Below are 27,677 nucleotides of genomic sequence, written 5' to 3'. Positions count from 1 at the left end.
TCAGCTTGACTGTTAAGGCACTATACTAGTGGGAGTGGCTCTTCCCCTTCCTTGCTCAACACCATCCCCACAAGAGTGGGCCCCTTGCTGGTGGTGAACTAACGCCTAACCACCGTAGTTGGAAGGGGAAGGAGGAGGGAGTAACGCCTTTGAAGCGCCACACTAGAATCACTGGTTACTAAAACGAGGGAGGAAGACTCAGCGACGACGATGAGTTCACTAGCTCTAGTCATGTCAACAGCAACTACGGTGATAGTCAGATGGTATGGGGGAGCGGTGTAATTAGGAGAAGAGAGGTTGGGAGAGTGAACCAAGAGATGAGGGGGAGAAATAGAGATAAAGTGGGAGGAAAGGGGTGATGACCCACTACCTAAGGCCTCAATCTCCACGCACACTGTCGGTGGCCTGCGTAGGGGGTTAAGCACTCTACCACCCTTAATAAAATGTTGACCCAAAATTTGATTACTTACCCATCGATTCAAAAAGGAAAGAGTAAGCTATCCTCATCTCTTCCTCATGCTCCCACAAGGCCTTCTCCATTATGTGGTTCATTTAGAAAGGAAAAGGTAGCTTATATACACTATCTAAATATAAAGATGGAATAATCCATTTTTTGGAGATACATTCATGAATGGCTTATCTAGCTAAGCTATTAGCTAAGATCCTTATGGAAGGGAGAGTTGAAAACCACCTAATATATTCTTGCAGAGTAGATAGTCATACCTAGAGGTGTAAATGAGCCGAGCCTGAGCAAGTCAGGCTCAGCTCAAAATTAATTTCAAGCCTATTTTTTAGCTTCAGACTCGGCTCGGCTCAACTCGAGCCGAGCCAGATCAATCCTGAGCCGAGCACAAGTCTGAATCGAGCCTATTATCGAGCCATACTCAAACCGAGCTGGCTTGAGCCGAGCCGAGCTAAGAACTATTCAAGCTAAATTAAAATTTAATAGTTAAATTAAATTAAATTATACTAAAGCTAGAAATTAAAATTTAACTAGTAAATATAACAATAATACAATTCTAATACTAAAAGTAATATTAAATTATAAAATAAAAAAGTCTCACATCGATTTCAAATTTTAATAGAGCACTATTCAAGCTGTCAAGCCTGCTAATTAAGTTGAACAAAGCTAAATTACATAAAACTAAAAATTCAAGCTGCCTCTGACTTAGAGATTGCCTCTTCACCCTTATTATCGCGTAGAATTGTGTCTTGCCGATCTCTTCTCCTTCTCCATTATTGTCGTCGCTGTCAGCGTTTCCCCAATCCATTTCCCCCTATGCCTTTGGCTGATATGGTCTCTTCTTTTCGAGAATGCCTCAGATTGATGGTGAAAAGGAGAAGGAAGGCATCAAGGACTTCGTCTTGGCTCGGATCGACAACGGCTACTTAATGGAGTCTTCTCCATGGTGCTCAACGCTGATGCCGATGTGGCGATTTGGCCACGATCTCCACCAACACCGCCATGGTGGTGGAATGATGTCGGGGTTCGCCATGTAAGGCCAAGCAATAGCTATCGATGTGCCACATGGCCAATGTTAGGTTCTTAGGTGTGCTCCGGAGAGTGAAAGCTTTATAGTGTCATCGCCATGGATTGATCAGCTCCATCGCATCACTCCACCATGACCATTCGAAGAAGCTGGATAACAAGGGTAGGTTGTGATGATGATTTTATTAGCTCGGAGGAGGAGGAAGCTTGCCAGGAAGCAGTCTTGCCGATAGTAGAGAATGAGTTTGGAGGAGGGCGCGGCATACTGAGAGATTTGTGAATGTTAAGATAGAGATTTAGGGTTTGAAATATATATATATATAACTCTAGCTCAGGCTTGGCTCAAAATGTAAATCGAGCCTAAACTTAAGGCTCAAGCTTGGCTTAGCTTTAGTTGAGCTAAGTTGAACTTGAGCTTTAGTCGAGCCAAGCCCGAGTTGCTCATTTATTTTGACACCCCTAGTCATACCGCTCATTGATGATCTTGAGAACTATTTGAGAGTCACGAGACACTGTGCAATGACAAGATAGTTATGCTTTTAATCAATATCACAGCTTCACTAGCGAGTGTGTTATCGCAGTGGTTAAGGAAGACGACCTTAGTAACACAAAAATGATTCAAAAAAACACACATGAAGAGACTAATGCCTCTTATGGACTCTCCCCTCGAAGATGTATCAACCAAATATGTTAGGTTGCCTTTAGGTGGCTCAGTAGGGTCCTCGTTAGGGTTGTAGGTTGAGAGCTCCATGACTTACTGGATGTCCGATATGAGCTACTTCTTGGATAATCGTTAATATGAGGCTTCAATGTTTTTGGAAAGTGTCATTCTTGACCTTCTAGATTCCCCCACATGATTGCGAAGGCATAAAGCAATTTGTCAAGTAATAGTTGGTCCTTCAGCAACACAATTCACTTGTCTAGGCGACCAGAGGTAGTGCTAAGCCTGAGACTTAGACTGACCTTGCTAGCAAACTAGGTTATTCGGGCAAAATGGCACCTAAGGAGAAGGTGCTCCATAGTTTCTAAGTTCAATGTTGTTAGTAAGGCATATCACATTTAAGGCAGGAATGCAACAACACAGTGTCTCCAATTAGGCAATACCATAGGAAAGTTTAGACAGGGAGAGATAACTTTTTTACAACTTTGGAGCAATTCCTTAACCCTTTTTACAACTTTGGAGCAATTCCAAGATGTCTTTTTTTAATTCACATTAATCAGTTGAAAAAGAAAAAGAAAAATTTAGGAAAATAGAGTTTTACGCTTCTGTCTCTGTAAATCTCACTCATTTCTTAATCTGGAGAATGCAAACATCTTCAAAAGACAAAAGATGAAGGACAAAATTGTCAAAATTTTGACTAGCTTGATAGGTGATCACCCTCGACATGATTAACAAATGAAAGACGCAATGATTGCATACAAATCAAAATTGCAAGTGTCAAGTGTCAAAAAGTAAAAGTTGAAGATTTACTTTGAACTTTAACCAAACTATAAGGACATAAAATACATTTTTCTCTACAAAAGGAGTACTATTTCTCCACATAATATATTTTCCCTATAAATTATAATTCCATGTTGTACCCCTGTAAGTAAACTTCTTTTTATTTATTTATATTTTATTCGACTAGTTTCATTTATCTTTAATATTCTATTTGGAATTATTTAATTCTCGTAACCGGATAAACTTGAAATTCTAGTCTCACTTATTCCTGCGACTTTTTTCATCACCAATAAAAAAAAGAACAAAAAAATTCCTACAACTTGAAGACAGGGACTCTTTGCTGCGGCCCACTGGTTTTGCTTCATCAATACTGGGGATTGTCAAGCAATGTCTCATTGTAATGACAGGGGTACCTATAGGACTTCACTGGTAGCGATTGAGGTGGATGTTCATGTCATTATGTATGACAACCACTTACAGGAAAGTCACACTCTCGATGTGAAAAAACCTGGTATTTGTTTCAGAACACATGGTAATCAATAGTGTAGGAGAAACCTAGAATCTTGTCTTTTTTATTGTTTACTTTTGTTAAGTCCATAATAAAACTTTCTTTTACAAGGCTGTAAAAGAGTTTATTACACTTTTATCTGGGACTCAGTTATTTAATTTGATAGTAGTATCTCACATAGTCACTGTTTTTTTTTTTTTGGTAGAACTACTGAGACTTTTTGTTGCTAATAATAGATTTTAATGGTTAATATATATGTAAACTATATGCACTTCATGATAACAAATTATGCATTTGACTATAAAATGGTATAAAATAGGTAAGAATATTAAACACAAACATGACATGTTTATTAATAAGATTCGATTAAAATTGATTCTCTTATTCAAATCTATGTGTGTTATCCGGATTTAAAATATTTTTAATTTCAATTATAAATAAGTTCTATTGGTGCCATAAATTAGATTATTGAGACATAAATGAGTTAGTCAATCATAAATGAGTTGAAGTAATAAATATAAATAGATTAATTTCATATAACAGCTCTAGTTCATGTACCCACTGTAGCACATGAACTGCTTACAACCAGCTTACCTTGTCAATTTGGTGTGCGTTGTGGCCCAAATAATGTAAGCACTTCATCTGCTCCTTTTCATTAAATAAAAAAAGAAGAAGAAGAAAACAACTTACCAATCTGAGACACCACCTTAGCCTACTGCTGAAAAGAAGCTCTAAAACCAGAAACCAGAGCAAAGGGGGAGGATTATATACATAAACTCATTTGTTGTCTTATTGAAATATCCAACTTGAAGTGGAGTTTTTTTTTTAAAATCACTTAATAGGTGCTCTTAATGTAATTATTTTTTAATAAAAAATATATTGTTAGAAAATTCTGGTCGACATATTTATAATAAGATTAATATTCAATAGTTTCATAAATAATTTTAAACTACTATCTTTTTAATTAAACGCATCGAAATTACATTACACAAAGTACAAATAAAAAATTTGAAATAACTTAAAATAATTTAATATTAGACTTATTTTAAAGATCTTGATGAGACATTTCAATGGTATTATTTTTGTCAAAAATTTAATAAAATTAATTATATATTTAGTCTAACTAACTAATCTATTTGATAAACAATAAAGCTAGAATTTAAAATTTTGAAATTCAATTTTGATAGGGCAAAATTAAAATTAAAAAAGTTGAATAATATTAAAGCTAAGCTTCAAATTTGGAGCTTCAAAGTAGCTAGCTTTAAATTTGGAGCTCATTTGAAATCCGGTTGAAGCTTCATCAGGCTCCAAATTTAATGTTTTAGAGTCTGGTTTAGAAATACTCTCACGAGAGCAATTTTGAAATGCACCTAATTTTGTATATAAATTTTAAAGTGTACCAAATTTGCAAAATGAAAAATTAAAATTTAGGGAGGGCTAGTTTGGTCAAAAACCCACTTGAAGTGCTACAAGGACCCCTCAATCATGTTGAAAGGATGTTGATGTCCCATTTGGATGGACCACGGTGCATGTCGATGTCAATTCTGATCAGAAACTCTACCGCTGGTGGAGATATTTTGGGATTTTGCATTTGCTCCTGTCTGAAACTTCCAACCACGACTAATACAGTACATAAATTATATTTGTTGGGTGGCTTAATTTAACTCGGTTAATAGCTCGATAGTGTTAAACTTCCAACGAAAAAATTAGCTATAACTCTAGTAGAATTAGTAGCTACTTTCTCCATGACTAAAGATATTATAGTTTGAACTCCAACCCTAAATAATATTATAGAGAAATTGTTTGATGGTTGAGTGGCTTAGCTCAACTTGATTGATAGCTCGGTAGTATAGTTAGCTTAGAGAAACAGTTTGACAGTGCAACAGTTTAGAGCAGATCTCGACGATATTTAGTTCAGAGCAATTGTTCGGCAACGCATATGGCTTGAAGCCTAGATTAGGCAGCTAAAAGCTCGGTGGAGTCTAAGTGACTATATATCTAGGGAAGGTTGGCCATTTGCCTAACTCATAACTAACCTTTGAGCTTATGAATGTTTAAAAAAAAAAATAGCTATAGATAATCCGAGGGATTCGGCAGTTATCCTTGTAGTGGATAATGGAATCCATTTTGCCTCATTTACCATAATTATTAGAGTTAATTATAGGACAAATTATAGTTGATTCATAAGTGATTTTGCTTAATTTTAACTTACTATTTTTATATACTTTAAATTTAAGTCCATAAGTACTGCGTGGTACAGGGTAAATTATAATTATTAGATTTTCTATTGAAAATTGATTGAAATATAGGGCCGACATTGAAAGTCGATTTAAGAGGTCGAAAGAAGATTGGTTTAAGATTTGGAGAAGTTACCATGGAAGAAAATTGGAGGAAGAGGTGATTGACATTGTCATCAGATGGAAGACAAGAAAAAAAATAAGGGAGATGAGAAGAAGGAACGAGAGAAGTGTATTTTAATTTTTTTAAACTTTAGTTGACTTCTCTTTCATTTTTCATTGTTAAATTATTTTTAAAGTAATTTAACGGGTGCATTTGTCCATATCTCTTGGGATGAAAGTAATATTAAGTGATAGTTGAAGAGGTAAAAATATAATTAATACTTTTTATTTAGTTTTTTTATAGTTCTGAAAGATCTCATTATATATATAGGATACAAACACACTTTCCAATATCCACGGTAGGCTGCACATAACTGTTTTGGATGAAAAAGAAAAGGAAAAAAGAAAAAGAGAGTTTTATCTTGTTTGGATTGAATCTAAACAAAAGAATTAGAAAGAAAGGGAAAAGAAGATCCAAATCATTTGGCACCTGTAAGAAGATGGGAAAATAGGAAATAGAAAACTGGAACAAACATATCACAATGGTCCATAAGTAAAGCATCATCACTCAATCCCGTAATCAAGTTTCCAGTCCTCCCGAATTGCAAATTACTTGAAGTTTTATGAGATTAATAATTGGAATTCAGAAATGCAGCTCTACATCCCCTAGCATCTCAAACCAATGAAGTAAACAGAGACCACTAGATCTTCTCGAAAAAAGAAAAACAGAGAACAATAAAATTTCTGAGGTTAAGATGTCAGGCATATAATGATGAAGATACAAAGAAGAAAAAAAAACATGTTATCAGAAAATAGAAACAACTCTCTACTTCTTCTTCCCAGCTTTTCCTTCCTTCCTTCTCACTATTTCATCTGCATATTTAACACCCTTTCCTTTGTAAGGTTCAGGAGGTCTCCACTTCCTTATCGCAGCAGCGAACTCACCAATGGAACATTTGTCATAGCCACTCACAGCAATCCTGGTGTTGTCCTCCACCTTAACTTGCAAACCATCTGGGATAGGCATTCTAACTGGATGTGAAAACCCAAGGTTCAATACGAGATCTCTGCCTTCCAACATCGCACGATATCCGACCCCGACTAGTTGAAGTCGCTTCTCAAATCCTTTGGAGACGCCAACTACCATGTTATCCGTAAGAGTTCTGCGTTAAAAGCAAATAGATATGAGAAAGCAAGGAAAAGCGAGTAAGAAAAAATGTGTCAAATTCCTGTCCAATTCGTGAAGATTACCCCCTTCCCTTGAACATATCTTAATCACTACTAAAAACAGATAGAATAAAGCCTTCATCCATCATTTCAAAAGTTTCTTATAAAATTCATTTTACATGACACTATACAAAGAGGTGAAGTGTTGGATACTGTTGTTAGATAAGTCCTGATACTTCAAAATCACATGCCAACTGCAAAGAGATGTCCTCTTGGGCAGTATCATGTAATATGTTCAAATATTGCCGGCAGTTAAGAAGTACCAAGTACTAATATCCAACTATGCATGTCCTAGGGAAGAGCAGCAAGGGTACACAAAATCCACTAGCAAGCTTGTGATGCAAATCAGATCAGTTCGGATCACATCATGAGGATATTGAACTCAATAGATCAATTCTATTTATCTTAATATTGATTTATGACTATCTTTTATGTAAGCTCTTAACATAAATCTAATTAAATCATATGAATCTCAAAGACAAGTCCAATTAAGTCATATAAGCCTTTAAAACAATTCCAGTTAAATTATGTAAACCTCTAAGACAAGTTCAATTAAGTCATGTAAACATTTAAGATAAATCTTAGTTCAAGTCGTATAAGCCTTATGACAAGTCCTAATAGGACTCATACCTGACCTCTGTATATAGATGGGTTGGGCTGCTTTGTTTAATCATCCACTATATATTTAGCTTTAGTTCATTTTAGAAGTAAGAGTAAAAGTAGCATAAGAATAGTCATAAGAGAAAACTAGGAGTAGAGTAAATTAATCTTTTTTCATCACCTCCATTGCTGTCATCTTCTCTTTTAAACCCTAGCCACCATCTTTCTCAATAAGCTACCCTATCTTATGGCTGTCCACCACCACCTTTGATCATTTGCCACCCTCCGACGACCACTGCAACGTCGGGTAATTACTAATCTATCCAATTCTAAATTTCTTCCATTGTTTAAATTTTATCTTTTCACTTCGACCTTGGAATCATGTGAAACTAAAGCCATTAGATCTTGAGTCTTTCTGTTATAAAAATATCATAATTTTCGTACGTCTTGATCGTTCCAAATTTGGTTTGTAACAGTGGTATCAAAACCACTGTTACTCGGTCGTTGGTGAACACGCGATCCAAGACAAATTGAGGGAGATCGCTACTATGAAGGACCAAGAACTCATATCCATACCGACTAGGTCTTCTCCGGTGCCACCACCACCATCAACCACTGTTGACGACGAGCCACCATTATAAGCAAAAGCGTTATTCAAAGAACTTTGGATCAATTTGAAGGAGAGCTCGAAGGAGATGCAAACTTCTCTCAAGGACTCAATCTAAGCCTTGACGACAAGTATCTTGACCCACCACCACCACCACCCTACATCGCCATTGCCACCGGCCACTGCGGAATAGCCACCTCTTCCACCTTTAAGCACTGACAATGGTGAAACCATGGAGACCATTTAAATCACGACAAGCACCCTTTCTCCGATCGTGGCGGAGCACCCTCCATCCTTGCAGACCGAGCCCTTCGCCGTAGCAATGACGGAGTAGCCCCCAATGTCGATCGCATCACTGTCTTCCCTATCCGCGATGGAAGCTTGGGCCAAAAACTCTACATTTCTATCAGCGGCGATCCAGGCCCCACTAGCCCAAACCATCATAACCGATCACTTTCTTGGACCTTCTCCACCCGAGCCATGGCCTAAACCGCATGCACTGAGACCTTGGCTCGAACCACCCATGGCTGGGATTTGGCCCGAGCCACCTGTGGCTAGAGCAAACCATGGCTCGAAAAAATAGACCCTAGCGCAAAACCCACCATGGAGCCTTCTCCACGTGGCAGACAAGAGCCATATAGAGATCGAGGATATGCCATTTGAGAGCAACAGAAGGTATGAAAATCACTATGGATTCCTTGAGGACAAGATGGTAGGAAGCATGGTAGCTTAATACGAACTAGATCATGTCGGATCATATTATGAAGACATTGGCTCGATGGATCAAGTTTATTTATTTTTCAATTGATTTATGCTTATTTCTTATGTAAGCTCTTAAAATCTAGTTAAGTCATGTAAGCTTTTAAGGCAAATCTAGTTAAGTCATGTAAACCTATAATGCAAGTCTAATTAAATTATGCAAATATTTAAGACAAATCATAGTTTGAGTCGTATAAGCCTTTAGGGCTAGTCCTAGGACTCATTGTACCAACCTCTATATATAGAGAGGTTGGACTCTTTTGTTTAATCATCCATTGAAAAATTAAAAATCATATTTTAGCCTTAGTCCATCTTAGGAGTAAGAAGAGTAGCATAGGAGTAGTCATAAGGGTAAACTAGGAGTAAAAGTAAATTAATCTAACATCATCACCTTAATTACTGCCTATTTTGTCTTTTCAAACCCTAGCCACAATCTTCCTACACGAGACACCCTACCTTAAGGTCGTCCACCACTACCCTTGGCTACCTGCCACCTTTCGATGACCTCCGCAGCATTGAATAATTACCAATATGTCCAGTTCTGACTTTCTTCCACTTTTTTAATTTTATCTTTTCATCTTGACCTCGAAGTTACGTGAAATTAAAGCCATTAGATCCGTAATTTAAGGCTTCCTCTCATAAAAATATCATAATTTTCTTACGTCTAGATTGTTCCAAATCTGGATCATAAAATTGTTACGGACTGACTAGAGTCGATCCGTAATAAGGGAGTGTAGGCTTTGATTAGGATGAATGGTGGTAGATGGAGATGTTGGAAGGAGGGATGACGGTGGTGGTGATGGTGAGGAAGATGAATGGTGATGGTGGTGATGAAGGAAGATTAATTTACTTCTGCTCCCAAGTTATCTTACTCATACTGCTAAGATAAACTCAAAGCTAAAATAATTTCTTAATACTTAGATAAATAAATAAAAGAGCCCAACTTCTCTATAAATAGAGGCTGAGTATAATGAGTCATCTTAGGACTAGCCCTAAAGGCTGACACGATTTGAAGCTTCTTAAATCCTTTAGAGACGCCAACTACCAAGTTATCCGTAAGGAATCTACGTTAAAAGCAAATAGAGATGAGAAAGCAAGGAAAAAGCAAGCAAGAAAAAATGTGTCAAATTCCTGTCCATCAATTCGTAAAGATTACCACTTTCGCTTCAACATATCTTAATCACTACTAAAAATACATAGAATAAAGCCTTTTCAAAAGTTTCTTATAAGATTCATTTACATGACACTATACAAAGAGGTAAAGTGTTGGATACTGTTGGTACATAAGCCTGATCCTTCAAAATCATGTGCCAACTGCCAAGAGATGTTCTCATGGACAGTGTCATGTAATATGTTCAAATATTGCCGCCAGTTGAGAAATATCAAGTACTAATATCCAACTACATTGCAGGTGCTGGTGAAGAGCAGAGAGAGTACACAAAAATCCATTAGCAAGCTTGACTGATTAGCAATGCTAGTGCAAGTGCCAAGATTATTTTCAGTAATTCCAAGACCTATTCTTATACAAAATTAAAATGAAATTGGATGCTTTCCTATTACAGGGACATGTGTAACTTCAATTACAACAGTCAAAGAGACGAACTTTCCATACAAGAGTGTTATATACTTTACGGCAAACCCAGTTAAAATGCAGGGAAGCCAGATGACTAAAAAGCTACTCCCAGAAACAAACGGGACCAACTGTAAAGCCTTCTCTCCTCTCAACTAGTAAGAATCCCAGAATTAACTTAGACATATATCATTTTCAAGATGCTAGTAAGAAACATGAGTTGCTCCGCACAATCAGCCACAATACATGAAATGCTTCACTTAATCTATTGACTAGCCAAACCTATTCTTCTCAGCATTATAGTAGAATATGTAAGCTATTTATGGTGTAAATCCCAGAGATTCAACTCTTTTTTTGCCAAGATCCAAAAGGGCATTTGAGCAGTAAAATTTCATCGGAAACCCGAGTCTTTTCCTCTGCAAAGATTACCTTAGCTTAAGTATCACCCATAGGCACCTTGGCTCAACAAAATTAACCAAGAAAAGACCAAAATATTCAAGCATGAGGAGTAACAGTATGCACTATTCCCTAACAACAACCCTTGATAGACAATCTGCGGAAGACATTACTGAAATTTCAGCATACAAGGAATGACAGTAAAGGCAGCTGAATCTTATCAAATGTGGATTTGTTGAGAGTTGAAACTAGTATTCACGATGGGATCTTTCTTACACGGAGAAATAGTATATTCCTTACTGTGGTTTCTTGTATATAAAGCTATAACTGGGAGGAAAACTGCCCACAAGATTGTGACTTGTTTTAATATAATTATATTATAAATTTATGTTAATAAAAGAAGAAGCACAGCCAGCTCAAGCTCTAAGAAGGGAGAATCTCAATGTCTACTGGGTAGAATTATGCTTTGAATTTTGCCTGAGATTCCTAAAACATATCTTCGATTATGGTTTCATAAGTACTGGTTTGGATGTCACAGAGAACTTTTCTTCTCAGTATTCTTTGAATTGTAAAATTTTACACCGTATAACAGCTAGAACAAGTAAACCATATGCTATAAAATACAAATAAAATAAAATAAAACCACATATATACATCAAAATCTTATGAAATCTCCGATAATGAGTTTCTTAATTTTTAGTGTTTTATATTTGTAAATCTAACTAAGAAATTTCTTGATTATCTGAATCTACAGAAACAGCAGAAAAGCATTAAGTGCTGAAAATAAAATTCCTAGATTCATGCCAAAACTGAAGACGATACTGTCATCATGCTACCCAAACCTAAACTACTATTTCTTTTTGGTAACAAATGTTGTCTCTCTTCGGAAGGGTCTAATTAGGCCTTCACAATCCATTGATCTTTCCTTGTAATGAATTATGCTGCTTGCAGGATTTACTTTCCCTTCATGCCCTCCTTTTTCATCTCTATGATAAGAAGTAGGGGGACCATGATTATACCTTGATATAAACTTAAGGACTGCCATGCTGACACATTACACCACTGGCATGGCTAAGTGAGTGCGTGTGCACATGTGCACGTGCGCGTGCGCGCAAGAGAGAGAGAGAGAGTGAGAGAGATACTTGTTTTGGAATCTTTCACCACTATCCGTGAGCACCAGCTTAGAGCTAGGGTGAAAAACAAGATGTGAACTGATGAGAAGAGAGGAAGTTGACAGGTGATGGGTTAGCTAACCAGATCCTGTTTTTAGTATTGCAGATGCAGATCCTCTTATAAGTAAAAAAGGATTCTGCTTTATCATAAAGGGTCATATTTTAGGTGATGTGGATCCTTTAAGTGATAATAAATCCAAACTTATCTTCCTCTATGATCTGAATCCATTTTTAAGTGATCCAGATCATCTTCCTCCCCTCTTCTTCTTCATCCGATGAAGGAAACACAAAAAAATCCCTAACCATGGCCCTTTCATCTTATCCGACTTCTCTAGATGGCTACGGGAATTCCTGTCTGCTCTACATCTCCTCCGACTTCTCCAAGTGACCGCAAAATCCTTGAATCTTAATGAACATTAGGTGACTGATTATTTCTTGACTTAATGAACAATAGGTCAATGATGTGTTGTTAAAGGTGTTTCTTGAAAGTGGAATGCATTTAATATATTCCTCACTCAAACTTACGCCAAAACATATATCTAACCAGAGAGAGAAATAAACACCACTAGGAAAATAAAACTCTGTGTATCATGTGTAACTGTAGAAATCTGTCAGCAATGACAAAACAAATATTAAAAAACTTAACACAAGGAAAAGATCATGACAATGAATAATGCTAGAGAAACATCAAACAACAAAACATAACTATACTTCATGTTGCATAAAGACAGGACCTACTGGAAAAAAAAAATGAAGAAGTGCTTAAGAAAAAAGAAGGAAAGTTAGTAAATCTCATTACCAGAAGTCATACCTGAAAAGCCCGTGCATTTGATTTGCTTTCCTGCTATCCACACACTTAGAAACTCTCAGAATACCAGATTCTTCTCGCTCAATTTTCACTTCACGTGGGTAAGTTCGTGAGAGTTCTCCTAGTGGACCCTTAACCTTCAAATCCTGCCCATCCAACGTAATGCTCACATTCGAAGGAACATCGATTGGCATCTTACCAATTCTAGATTCCTTGCACTCTACTGGCTTCCTCAATACCCCAGTTCTACTGGGTGGGATAACATACGAACGAATTGCACTTCTCTCACCAAGAAAGGCAGATTTCAAGTTGCTGATCATCAGAAAAACTAATTATCAAATTTCAAGCTGACCAACTTAGACAACAGAATACCCAAATCTTCTTATGTGAATACCAGTTGAAGAAGCATTTTCTTGCACAAGATCAAAAAGATTACAGATACCTCAGCTTACAGGGTATAATTGGTGAATTGAAATATCCTAGACCAGTGAAATAGTGAAAATAGAAAAACAGGACTCCATGCTGAACTATTATCACCATTTGATGATTTTAAGTTTCCAATAGCTCTTTAAAAGAACCACCGTCATGCTTTCCTCAATAGATTGTTTTCTATAAGTCATTAGAATAAAAAAGCAAAAAACATATAATAACCATGGTGATTAATAGGGATCATGCATCTCATTAAATCTTTATCTGTCCCTTGGTTTGAAAAGATAATATGACTCATCAATTTGGAAAACCACAGTCAAAATACTGCAATATATGGGAAACTTTGCTAGGAAATACTTGAGATGCAAGTTTGACATCTCAAATAGTTGTCTTATCTAGCCGAATAAAATTAATGTTTCTTCAGATCTATTGAGAAGGCCATTTCAAAATGATTACATTTGGTACATGTACAGCTAGACGATGGAATACAGAATCAGCTTTCCTATTCATTATGGAAGAAGTTCATGCCACAACAGGAAGAAGTACAAAACTGAATGCTGTTATAGTTTGAACTGTAGTGATACAGTGTCAATGGTTCACAAAATAATTGAGCATGCCCATCAAGATTAAGATGCACGGTTAACGAGAAGACCTGATTTGGTAACAGGCCTCTAAAATAGTATAGAGCAACTTAATTTTCAAATACACAATGCATTTGAAACTTAGGTTTAAGACCACAGACGACTTCAATATGATTCAGAACAAATTTCCAAAATCCTGTTACAGAAACTGATACCAAAATAGGACGAGATAACCAAAACAACTTCAGAAAAGTTGTCCTATTTAATGTATGCAACAATTTCAAATTACTCTAACAGAAGAACTTGCATTGTTAATAATAACTTGAAGCATCAAAACAAAAAATTTGACGACAATGTTATGAAATACTTAGCTCAGAAATCACACCGTTCCACAATAAAAAAAAGAAGTACAAATTTAAAAAAAAAAAAACACATAAAAGGAGTATGCACCCAAAATCATAAATTTGTAACTTCGCAGAAACCAGGACATAAATTTCTCACCGTCGAATTATCTGAGCCTAAAGTTTTTTTGAAAAAGCAAACTTTCTTTTACACACATCCAACAAATAGAAATCGTTTCATCCTCAAACCCATTTCTTCGTAGCACTATTTCGAGATTCTACAAGGCTCCAAGAAGGCAAGCCGACGGTCTCCCAGAACTATCTTCTACCTTCTCATGCCCGCTAAAAATTACTGAACGGTTCTAAGGAAGGACGAAGACCGAAGGAGAAGGAGAAGGAGAAGGAGACGCACCAGGGGTAGTGGATTGAAGGAGAAAGCAACGCCATGGCGCTCGCGCAGCTCGTAGTGTCCAAGAAAGCAAAAGCCTCTTCTCCTTTCTTCCGCTGCTCTTATCGTCCATTTTATCCTCAGCATTGCCAATGGCCGGTCCGGATTAGATAGCTTGGGTGGGGCCTAAATTACTCCGGTCCGAACCGGTTCAATTGTGGGTAACTGGGTATAGCCGGTATCGGTAGTGCTGTCATGGAGCCGAACGTTAGCTATGAATATGATCAAATGGCTCAGCCTGGCCAAGCCCGGCCCGAACTGAACCAGGCTTAGACCAGCCTGAATTAGTGATGGGCGATGCACATTTGCCGCCGAACACATAATGATATATATTGAAGCCCTAATATATATTATAAGTCTTCTACGTAGCATATAAAGGGCATAATTCCTAGAAAAATAGCTAAAAGAAATTGTTTTGATCCGTTTTAAACCCATAGCAGTTGATTAATATGATTCCCAAATTATTATATACATAATTCAACTAGAGTTGCCCTCCATATATTTATAGAGGCTAACCTGATTAACCAACTTGACTTGACTAGTTGACTCTGTTAGAAACCAACTAAAATAAACCATAAATTAATTTCAAACTGAATCATGCATAGATTCAAACTAATTAAATAAGTAAATAATCGAACTAAACATAATAAGCAAAGGACTCAACTATCTTAATTTGCCCATTGGCCCGGGCTAACTCAAGCTCGGATTTTGGACCACTAGGATCATATCATCAACATTTTGGTTCCTCAAAAGAAAATTTGATTTTCTTGTTTTAAAGAGTTCACATATCATTAGCTACTAGAGGAGTTAAATCTCTCCCAAGACTTAGTCCAGCTTACAGCTTACAGTAAGTAGGGTAGGATTTTCGCTATTTCAGCCAATACCTTAGGCCTCCTCCAATCTAGGGCAAAAGTTTGTACCTAGCTTCACAAAGAGGAATGATAATTCTTACTTTATTTGTCTTGGTTTCAAATTCCTGAATAATGTAGGCAAAACTAATCCATTGATTTTATTCCTTTTCCTTAAATTATAGCATATGTAAGCTATTAAGCCTTATGCAAAACATATGCTCAAAATTATGCATCAAAGCTTTAAAAACTTAAAACAACCCCTATTAAAATTTGCACAAGAAAGTAAATTACATCTCATTTGGTTGTAGGATAAAGGCAGTTGATAAGTGATACCTTTTTTTTTCTTTCAGAAATTATAACTAAATATAGGGTAATATGGTCAAAATAAAGAACTATAACAACTCATTTTTATATCTTCTATCACATTTTTAACATATGATAAGAGATAAGTTCGTTATTAATAGTTATTGAATAAATTTAGTTATTGCCATCTATGTTCATATCGTGCATCACCCAACTATCATAAGGACATATTAGGTGACCCATATCTAAACCAATTATGGTCTACATCTATCTAGGAAGTCTTTAATTTGCGCATAGTTCATAATAAATAAATGTGGCATAATTGTAACATCTGTCATCAAACACGTGCCCCTTATGTGGGCACGTGATTACCACGTGACCTGCTAATTAATATTTTAATATAATATACAAGCGAAAAACCTACATTTCCATAAATAATACAGACAAGAAGCACATAACACTAAGGCCACAACAAGCCTAAAATACATATCCATAACAAAATAAGACAAAGTCCACGCAGGAGCCACAAGCCATTTAGCTTAATTTACATGAATAAAATAAGAATAAGAATAAGAATTAGAATAAGAAGACTCAAGCCAATCTTTGCTAGATTCACCATGAACTTCGGCTCGTCTACTAATCCGAAAATATTTCCACTAGAAAGTGGTGAGCATAAAGCCCAGCAAGTTTCTACTTCTATAGTCTAAAAGTAATACAATGAATAATGCAACAATAAGTGAATAAATTATGTACATCATGATCAAATCAATTCATCAGTCTTAACTATTAAGTCCTCAAACTCGAGCTCGCACTGAGCTCTACCCATAGACCATGTCAACACCACACTACATAATATACATCATCTCAAACTACTAAATCTGTAACATAAACTCATGCAAAGTAACGCCCGTAGACCACATCAATATTCATGCCTGACTACACACATACCCCGAAGGGAAGGTAGACCCTAGCAGTAGAATTGTCAACCCATCACTCGGCGAACAATATGATCAATTGTCCAACAACGCAGACTAAGAACCTCAATCGTAAGCCCATCACAAGGGTCATTATCGCACATTGATACTATCATCCAAGCTCTCAACTCAATATCATCACACTACCATACAAAAATCATAAGTCGTTGCTCATGGACGCCCTCACCATACGTCATTGGATACCGCTAGGTCTATGTCATCCTACAATTCTCTCTCTCTATTTCAAATACCCTAAAGAGTATGGCTCTCGTTGCTCAATAGTAAATCATCTATCACCCGTCGAGATGATTATTTAATTGTCAGTAATCAACAGACTAAGACCTCAGATGTGGGTTGTAATATATATAAGTATACGAATATCCCCTACCCCTGACTCTAGCTGGAGAGGTGTTGGGTACTGTCGAGACGCAATAGTCACCCCCTTTATGATCGTGCATGTGTGCAAGTGGCATAATATTATACAACACAATAAGCATAATGAAACACATCATTATCATGATTTATGTGCCAACACACATGTTCATGCCCAATAAATATGCGCAAAAATTATGATATGAGAAATCTTACTGAATAGCAAAATAAATTACCATGCATGACATGCAATAATAAAAATAAGAAAAACGTATGCACATGTATGCTATGAATGTGATGATGTCATAATGTAAGATATTTTATTCTTTACACTACTCCTAGATTATAGAAATTTTACTTGCCTAAACTGCTTTCCTGATACTAGCTGCAACTACGCCACGAGATCCTCATAGGGTACGGAGTCCACCTCGATAAAGAAAGTAAATAAAAAGCATGAGCACAAAATTCCTATCACTAATTATAATTTTACTAACATTCACTATAGGCTTAGGTAGGTCCATCTCGTAATTCCTATCTTTATTAATCAGGTAGAGCTAGAATAGGCTTGACGTGCTATTAAATGTAATAAGATATTCTCCTCAAATTATTATTTAAATCACTATTGTCAAATTTACGGAAGATCACATAGACAATATTCAATTAATAAGTTTCATCAAATAATGCAACCTACTTAATATCATTTTCCTACATTGATTTATATTAATTATCCAATAGGAGCAAGTAATATAGATACACCCAGACCTACTTAATATCATTTTCCTACATTGATAAAATTGATTTAAATCAAAACTATAATTAGCAATGCTAAACTCTAACTTGAGCTAGTTCCTATTAAGCATTATTTGCAACATCACTCTCAAGCCACTATCTAATCCATTAAAATTTATTTATAAAATAATTAAAATATTGAACACTACTGTCTGCTAAAAGAATAAGTAATGTTTAGGGATTAGGTTGACATGGATAAATAAGTGAAAAGATTAGAGTAACTTAAATTAAAATAAAATAAAAAGCTTTAAATCCATTTGGGTCAGCCTAAGGCCTAAGGTAATGGGCTAAGCTGCAATTATTAAAAACCACAAGTCAACTCACCAAGCTTGGGCTCAAAGCCCCCAACCCACGAAAAAAGCCCTTTGGGTTGGGCCAAAACCCAATCCACAATAACATGGGCGTGCAGCCCAATCCACAACCACACCATGGGTTGGGCTGCACCTAGCCCAAACCCCACATGGGTTGGGCTAACAACAGCCCAACCCCACCACCAACTTGGGTTGCTGTGTAGTTCAACCCACCAACCCAGAAACAACTTGGGTTGGGCCATAGCCCAACCCAACAGCAACTTGGGTTCAGTTGTGGCTCAACCCAACCTAACCAACTCGAGTTGGGCTAGCCAACCTAGCTCAACACCCACATCACACTACCTCCTACCTCTCATCCAACAACAGACCCACCAAGAGTCGCCCGACGATCCCGACCACACCGGCACCAAAGAACAATGCCAGAAGCTCTGACTCACGAAAAGGGAGACTTCCGACTAGCCGGGGGAAGAAGATGGCACCAGTATAGGCCGGATCCACCAAAAGTAGCCGACGGGAAGAGACCACTTGGTGTAGCCTCTCCCCAAGGCAAGAAGAGCCCACGAAAGGCACCAAACTATGAGAGCTTCACAAGGTGAAGGTCCTAGGACCAGCGCGGTGGTGACTCAAGGTCGTCGGCTGGCCAATCGACCGACGAGAATTAAGATGGGGGGAAAATACTAAAAATGCAACTAAGATAAATTAACCAGTACCGGTTAAGGGGGACTCACCGGCGAGTCATTCCGCCACAGCGGCAACAGTAGCTTCGGCGTCGAGCTAGGCCGGCGAGATGCTAAAGAGGGAAGGAAAGAAGGAAGAACATAGAGAGAAAAAAAGAAATGGAGGGGAAGAAAGAAAGGGGTAGCTCACGTGCCTTGCACACACGCTTGATTTTTTTTTAATACGCTGGAGATTTTTATTTTTCAACTATCTTACAATAGTCTCAAGACTATAATTTTGTAACAACCTGCCCTAAAAAAAATCGGCACAACATAGCCGGCCACACTGTGGATGATTACACCGATCTCGTTAATCCTTGAGATAGAGCAAATCTTGTCTTAGTAACCTCGAGACAAGATGCACAACGTTGCAACAATCAAGAACAATCTTTGAATGCTCAAAACATGTAGCTTATTGATCAAAGGAGAACTTCCACTTAAATATTTGCCAAAGCTTCAATTCCCGTTCTTCAATCACCTCCTATCTTCTAAATTTAAAGACTTATATAGATTTTCAAAGATAAATAAGAAACCTAGTTTAAGTCAGTCCAGAATTGATCAACTTTGTTAAGGCATTCGAATGCAGGAAGAACTGTTCGGACACACTTAGTAGAAATAGTCTAAACCTATTATTTCCTTCTATCTTGAAAAAATGAGTTCAAATGCATCTGGGTCGTTCAAATGCTTGTTAAAGCCCACTGTGTTCAGGAAAATGCATGTTCGAACACATCTAGGGTCGTCTGAATGTTAATTAAGTGCTGCTCCTCTCAAGATTTTGCGTTCAAACGTCTCCAAAGGTCATTCGAATGCCTAAACACTCGGACATTGTATCAGTGACTTTAAACTAATCTATTGTATCATGCTCTTTACAAAAAAATTTCAATATAAATAAAATAGGGTTTTGTTCACTTAATTGCCAAATGATTTTTACATTGTTAAGCTTATATCACGATGCAATACTAGAGTTTTTATGGAGCAACACAGTAGCCTCATATGTAAATTCTCTTTTGAACACCATTAACTTGAATTATCATGAATGCTAATATGCTATAATTGAGGAATTAATATCCTCTTGGCTGCCAAATAACCATTTTAGAGTTGAGTATCTCATTCTTTTGCTCACATATGATAATAATCACTGAATTGCCAATTGTGAAAGTATTTATATAAATTATTTACAATGAGACTAAGTTATGTCTAGGCTTTATCTATTGTTATTTTTTTGGTGGAGGTAAGCTACAATGTCCTACCATTTTGATATGAGATAGTTTCCTAGCCACTTATTGTTTTTCTTGCTTTACTTTTATAGTAATTATTTACTTGTTTGTGGAAGAATAAAGATTTTTAGCTGGAAGGTTCGAACACTAGGAAGGCCATTCTAATGCCTACATGGCATTCACAAAGTTTCAGACCTTGTTTTGGTCGTTCGAACGGCTTCACGAGGAAGTTTGAACGCCCGAGAGAGAGGCATGTCTAGAGTATTTATTTCCTAGTCTTTTGTTATGTTATTTGCTTATCAGTCTCTAGTTAGTGGAGTCGAAGTAAACGGCATGGGTTAGGCTGACCGAGTCGCTGGTAGCCACCTATAAATAGTTGTGGTGTGCTTGATTAGTCACTTTGGAAATTGAATCAAATATTCTTATTTCATTTGTCTTCTCCCTCAGCCTCCCTCAAGCTAGCCAACCATCATTATTGGTCAAGCTCCTTCCCCTTTCGTATGGTTGCCCCTCTCGACCCTAAGAAATGACCCCCTTCTTCCTTCTCTTCTGTGCCTTGCGCTGAACTTGATCTATCTTATACCTTCATTAATTCACCTTCACCAACCCTACCTGAGCTCCACCACTACCACTCGGCCACTATTTTGCCAATCCATTTCGATAGATTCAATTCTCCACCCTAGATCTATCATACCCTAAAATATCATTCTAATCTAACCATTGATCTCAAGGGCCCTCTTAACTTTGAAGATTGTTTGTAGTAGACCTAGCTTCCAAATCAGAGGTCATATTGTGAATCAGAGACCATATTTGAACTCGTCCCTCGTGGGAGTAGGAAGACATCAAAGGATCGCTGAACGAGGGCAGTTTGCAACACATTCAAAGCATTCTTCAAGTAGTATCTTTGAGTGATGATATTAAATGTAACACCCAAACCCTAAATAGGTGCATGGCACGAGCCCACACGGCACGTGTGTGACACCTAACCATTTGGTTAATTATTGACAATCAAATAAACATGTATCAACATCGTAATTTTTTCCACAACATCTAAACTAAGAATAACTTAAGTCTAACTGTCAATAATATACAAATAACCCTACTTGAGTCCCACACAAGTCACAACACATCATCAAGAGTTTTTCACAACTACATATACACAACGGTAGTATATACATAATTATACAAGTGCAAAATCACCTACTAGAATAAAAGACAAGGATAAAGACACACTTTGAAAGATGTCAACTGATACATCAAATAACATAACTCATCTAGCGTATAACACTAACGATACTCTACTCTTTACCCACTAGCAAAACCTCTAAGGGAGTATCCTGCTCCACTCGTTCACTTGAGTTTTTGGAAAGGAGAAAATAAAGATAATCATGAGCTAAAGACTCAGTGAATAAATCTTACCCCGAATCAATGAAGTCAAACAAAGAGTAAATCAAATACTAGATAATATGAATCAGAAAGAATCATCATGCTATGAATGAATATATAAGCAAGTCCTCGATAATCCCAGATTTATAGTAAATGTCATGTTACAACTAATCAAGAACACAAACTCTTGACAATGTATAAATAACCTATATGTCATACTATCATCTTATCACTCTCAAATATAACACACATGATGCATGTTAACCATGTCATGAAGTCAAATGCAATGGTATATAAATTATGATAATTACTCACTACTCATATGAAATTCTCAGTATCATAATCATCATCGACATCTCAGTATAACACTATCATACTAGACCACTGTGCACAGTCAACACTCGGTACCCGGTCTCAATATTATATCTGAAGGCTCAGAGCATACTCTACCACCCGTAAATAGTATCTTAAATATAATCATATCCCGCCACCCGCTAAGGTATCAACATCCATCCAAATCGGGCACCCTTCTAGCTGATAGAAACCTTGTGAGGATAACTCGCAACATATGCCCTAGCGAACGGTATGTGTCTTAATATCTATTGTGCATACAGACTAACGACCTCGAACGTAAGGCCATAGGATCGTGACTATGTCAAGCGATCAAACATCCACCAAGCGCGTCCTAACCCTCGCGCCTACTCGAGTATTCTCATGCTTTCTATCAACTATCCTATCAATCATATTTTATGCTATCCTTCTAAATAGTATATTATATGTATATATCCAGTACGATAACAAGTCAATGCATAACAGGAATTTAGGTGGAATAGGACTAAAAAAAAATGATGCTATGTAGTCTCCAACCATATAGTCAACACATGTATACCCATGCTAATCTATTACATGCATACTCATGCTACAAATTAACTGGACATAAAATTATAACAGTATAATCATCTCTATTTATCATCATCATACTCATATCCAAAATCAGCCTAATTATATGCATGATAAAAATATGCTCCACTGTAATCATCTCTAGATAAATTCATATAATCATGCTAGAGGCCAAAACATGCATGTACATAATATATAATATATTCTAATTTGAGAAAGGCCTCTAGGGGATAAGACTACTCACCACCACTGTAATTACCAAACAACCACTCGTTCACGCTGCTACGACAACGATCAAGCCTCGATATCTAAGTCCACGGGGTCTTGAATAGGGGGGTCAGAATCTAAAATTATTTATAATATATAATATTAGTCTTTCTATTAATTAAAATTAACCCGGCTAAAAGATAATTTCTCATTGAAATCATATACTCTTCATTCTTATATTTGTTTTGTTATTTATTAACCATAATTATATTATCTAATAGTGTATTTAAAACATAATTATCTGCCTATTATTCTCTTTGATAATTAAGAAAATAAGAATTAAGTTACTACAAATAATTTTGCAAGAATATACATACATAACCCTAATAATTACTATACCTAGCTAGGATTAATATAGTAATTTATGTTGCAGGTATTTTGCTAAACATGATATAATTAGATTTATTTACTAATTATGATATAGTTAGATTTAATTCATATAAATTAAATATATTAGATTAACTAAACTACTTAAATAAGTAATAACATAATCAGATATAATTTAAATAGTAATCAATAATATGCATATATATATATATATATTAATATATTTACATTTTTTAAGAGGAAACTGTACACAGTGCTTGGGCTCGCCCAGTACCATAACATAGTAGGTGTTGGGCTCTTGATGTAGGGTGCTACCCGAGAGTAGGAAAGAAGGGAAGGAGGAGGAGGAGGAGGAGGAGAAGTAGAAGAGGAAGAAGAAAAAGGGAAGAGGGCTGGGCCGCAGGGGAGGGGTACGACCGTTGGTGGCCATTCAGCGGCCGGCCTCTCGCCGACGGTTCAAACCTTCGGCGGTCCCGAGAGGAAATCGAGAGAGAGAGAGAGAGAGAGAGAGAGAGGGAGGGAGGGAGAAAAAGGAAGGCTCACCGGTGGATAGAAGGGCCGACAATGACTCTTCCCGGCGGTCGATGACTACTGGGGAACTAGAGGGAGAGAGAGAGGGAGAGAGCTAGAGAGAGAGAGAGGTCGAGAGAATGAGGGGAAGAGAAAGAGAAAAAATTAAAGAGAGAGAGATGGACACGCGGCGGTGGCGGAGTGGCCAGTGGGCCGGGTCCCACCTCCACGCGTCGCCGCGATGTGGAGAAAAGTGGCTCGGTGGCACCTCCACCACTGCCATGGCATGCATAGCATGCTGGGCACGAGGCCGGCCACAGTGTGGCTGGTGGCGTCGTGCCCAACAAATTTTTTTTTATTTTTTACACTACTTGGGTTATTACATTAAAAATGTTAAATAACTTACTAGTTTTCTCATTCTTTATTGGTTTATCATTATGTAATTTTACAAGAGTAATAATTCATGCCCTTCGCACTCGATGGTCTGTCAAAGTTATTTTGGGTGGTGGCAGTGTATGACTTTTTACTGTGATTAATTTCTAAAACACATAAAAGTGTGAAAAAGTTTAAGAGTAAATGAAGTAGAATAGTTTGCTATGTTAATAGAGCCCTCATTATGCTTGTAGTTTAGTTCTATTCATGTGGATATGATAAAGCCATCAAAGCATATATATTTTTCTAAGACTATTTTGATAGGAGGGCAACATATTTATTAATCGCATCACATTGAGGAGGTTTTTAAGAAGATCAATCAAAACATAGTATTAAAATTATAAGTTATTTTCTTACTTTCATTTTATATATAACTATTACACTACGTTTATTTTTATATATAAGCCACGTCGGCTTCACGGCGATGCTTGTAGTAAGGATTTTGCCGAAAAGGTTCCAGAGGTAGTGAACTTCCATATTAGCTTATCCGGGCTCGTGGACGCAGCTGGCCCCACTTTGAAGTTGAGGATAGTAGACGCGATGTTCTCCGGGAAGATAGTGCGAACTAGTTCTTCCTTCCAGCTTCCGGCCTCTATCAAATGGTTGACGTGGGTGATACCCTAAGGTAATTGAATGGATTCCAACCAGAATTGAGGCACCCAGGGATCCTCTGCGATCTCAATCGCGTTTCCATTACCCACTATCCATCAGGTTCCTTGCTGTACCCAGTTCCTGACTTGCATGATGGAGCTCCAAAACCATGATTTGCTTTGCTTTCCAGCAGCATTCCAAAAGGATGAGTTCCTAAAATACTTAGCCTTTAAGGTTTTAGCCCATAGGTTGTTTGGCTCCACCAGCATTCTCCAAGCTAGCTTAGCAACGAGAACTTGGTTGACTGCATCCAATCTCCTGATGCTGAGTCCACCCAAGTTTGTTGGTTTGCAAATCTGATCCCAACTTCTGAGATAGATGTTCTTCCTTCCATTTTCAAAACCCCACCAAAAATCTCTCATGATTCCTTTCATCTTGTACAGTAGGCTTTTGGGTAGGATGTTTGATGCCATGAAGTATATAGGGATAGAGCACTTAACACCGACTTAATTAGAGTTAATCGACCAGCATGCGACAACTGTTTTGCTTTCCACCCCGCCATCTTGTTTTTAAACTTTTCTACAATGAACCTGAAAGCCTCTGCTTTGGATTTTGGTAGCAGCAGTGGATTGCCTAGGTATCTGTCATGTTTGTCCAAAGTTTTCACCATCAACTTATGTAGCACTATATTTTTCTGATCTGCTCCAGTTTTTGAGCTGAATTGGATTGCCGACTTCTCGAAGTTGATAGCCTGCCTTGACCAAGTGCAGTAGAGGTCGAGGCTGGCCTTGATGTTTGTCGCCTCCTTCTCATTTGCCACCCCGAAGAGAAGCAGGTCATCTGCGAACATGAGGTGAGAGATTGGTGGAGCTGTTCTGGCAATCTTGATGCCTCTCATTCTGTTTATTAACTTCATGTCATTTTCAAGAAGAAGAGAAAGAACATTAGAGCCAATAATGAATAGGTATGGGGACAAAGGACACATTTGCATGATGCCTCTAGAGGGGTTTGTTAAGATCTGGAATCAAAGATAATCTACACAATTATTCCTTCAAAATCTAAATATATTATAAAAATCAGTCTGCGCAATCGTGGGAAAATATTCGTCAGATATTCTCCTGTAGTCAGAAAATTACGAAACAAATTGGATTAGATCCATAACTTCCTAATCTACACCTTTTATATTTATGCCCTTCGTAGATTCAAACTGTAGCAGGACAAAAACACAGAATAACGTGGGTGATGGTGGTGGTGACGGGTGGAGTGGATATTAGGGCTATGGATGGGTATGGAGATGAAGGTGGATGCTGGATGTGATTAAGGGATATAGACGAAGGGAATGAAGTGGTCGAGATCCCAAAGAAGAGGGGTGGCTCGACAGTTGAGAGAGATTAGAAGTTACGAGAAACCTTGCCAACGGTAGAGGTGAAAGGATGGTGAAGAGAGGAGGGAGAAGTCTAGAGAGAAGATAGGACGCAAGAAATCAATAATTCAATAGCATATTGAAGTTGGCTGCCATCCATATATATATAGAGGCTAGCCAACAAGTCTTAAAATAATAACTAACCCTAATTCTAGAGGATTCTTGTCAATCACGTTCGAACGCACCAAAAGACGTTCTCTGTATGTGCAAACGCAATGCAGGCGTTCGAACGCATAATATGCATTATCTATATTTGCGAACCAGATGTAGGTGTTCGCAAGGGCATTCGAACGCGATCCCTCCTGCATTCAAACGTGACCTACATGAAATTTATTTTAATGAAAATAAACACCCACGCTTCCCCCACCTTGCCCTCAAGGTGAAAAGTCGGGAAAACGCTCCAAGATATCCGTCTCTAACTCCTATGTCGCTTCATCGGATGGCTTGCCAAGCCACTCAACTAGAATCTCCATCTCTAATCTGGTACCATGTCATCAGCGTCTAGCAAGTACTCGAACTAGCTCTACGATCTCTATCTCCTCCAATGGCTCTGGTAGAACCGATCCAACAATCTCATAATCTCTAATGCGCTCTCTCAACAATGAAACATAAAAAATAGGATGCACTCTCGACCCCTCTAGCAGCTCCAAATGATATGCAACTAGACCAATATGCTCTAACACCCAAAACGGACCAAAGTAACGATGTGCTAACTTTTGGTTTCGCATCGGACAAAATGTCACCTGTCGATACAGTTGCACCCTCACAAACACCCAACTACCGATGTCAAACTCCTGCTCCCTATGGCTACGATCATAAACTTGCTTCATATGGTTTTGAGCAAGTTTAAGATGAGCATGCAACCTCCTCAATGTGACGTTTCTATCCATCAAAGCTAAGTCCACCTCCGTACGATATGTAGATGCCACTGGATCATAAGCGCGTAACATCGGAGCCGTGCGTCCATACACCACCTCAATGGAGTCATGCCAATGTTGCTATGGTAGGCGGTGTTGTAGGACCACTCCGCCCATGCTAAGAACTCCACTCATCGTCTCGGCATCTCTTCAACATATCACCTCAAGTACTGCTCAATGTCTCAATTGACCACCTCGGTTTGGCCGTCCATCTATGGAGGGTAGGTTGAACTAAAGTTTAGTCGAGTCCCCTACGTTTGAAAAACTCCGTCCAAAAGTTACTCATAAATACACGATCATGATCCGAGATAATTGTGCGTAGCATGCCATATAACCGAGCAACATCTCTAACAAAACTTTTAGCCACCGACTTGGCTGAAAACGGATGTGACAATGCCGAAAAGTGCGCATAGTTGCTCAATCTGTCAACCACCACAAATATAACGGAATAATCACGTACCAACAGAAGACTCTCTATGAAATCTATAGAAATGTCTTCCTAAACACGGTCTGGTATAGGTAAAGGCTGTAATAATCTGGCCGATTTCAATGTGGTTGCCTTAGCCCTTTAACAGACTTCGCAAGCACGGACAAAACTTCTCACATCCCACCTCAATCCTAGCCATGTGCAACTCTGAGATATCCTCCTATAAGTCCTCAAGACACCCTCATGACC

At 37.7% G+C, this 27,677-nt stretch overlaps 2 protein-coding genes across 2 annotated transcripts; both read right to left on the bottom strand.

The window, feature by feature from the left end:
• Window positions 1–6,379: 6,379 nt before the first annotated feature.
• LOC140790440 (large ribosomal subunit protein uL6c) lies at window positions 6,380–14,818 on the bottom strand. Its single transcript, XM_073140538.1, has 3 exons — window positions 14,680–14,818; window positions 12,920–13,228; window positions 6,380–6,940 (listed from the first exon to the last, which is right to left on the bottom strand). The coding sequence occupies exons 1-3, from the start codon at window positions 14,712–14,714 to the stop codon at window positions 6,604–6,606; spliced, it is 681 nt and encodes a 226-aa protein (XP_072996639.1). The 5' UTR covers window positions 14,715–14,818; the 3' UTR covers window positions 6,380–6,603.
• Window positions 14,819–24,486: 9,668 nt separating this feature from the next.
• Window positions 24,487–25,559, bottom strand: LOC140791160 (uncharacterized). Its single transcript, XM_073141575.1, has 3 exons — window positions 25,252–25,559; window positions 24,796–25,108; window positions 24,487–24,690 (listed from the first exon to the last, which is right to left on the bottom strand). Exons 1-3 carry the CDS (start codon window positions 25,557–25,559, stop codon window positions 24,487–24,489), a joined length of 825 nt encoding a protein of 274 aa, XP_072997676.1.
• Between the last annotated feature and the right edge of the window lie 2,118 nt (window positions 25,560–27,677).

Source organism: Typha latifolia, chromosome 6, assembly GCF_019914945.1.
Source record: "Typha latifolia isolate L0001 chromosome 6, TyphaL0001v2, whole genome shotgun sequence".
In the NCBI taxonomy this organism is placed as follows: Eukaryota; Viridiplantae; Streptophyta; class Magnoliopsida; order Poales; family Typhaceae; genus Typha; species Typha latifolia.
This window is presented reverse-complemented; position numbering and strand designations above follow the sequence as displayed.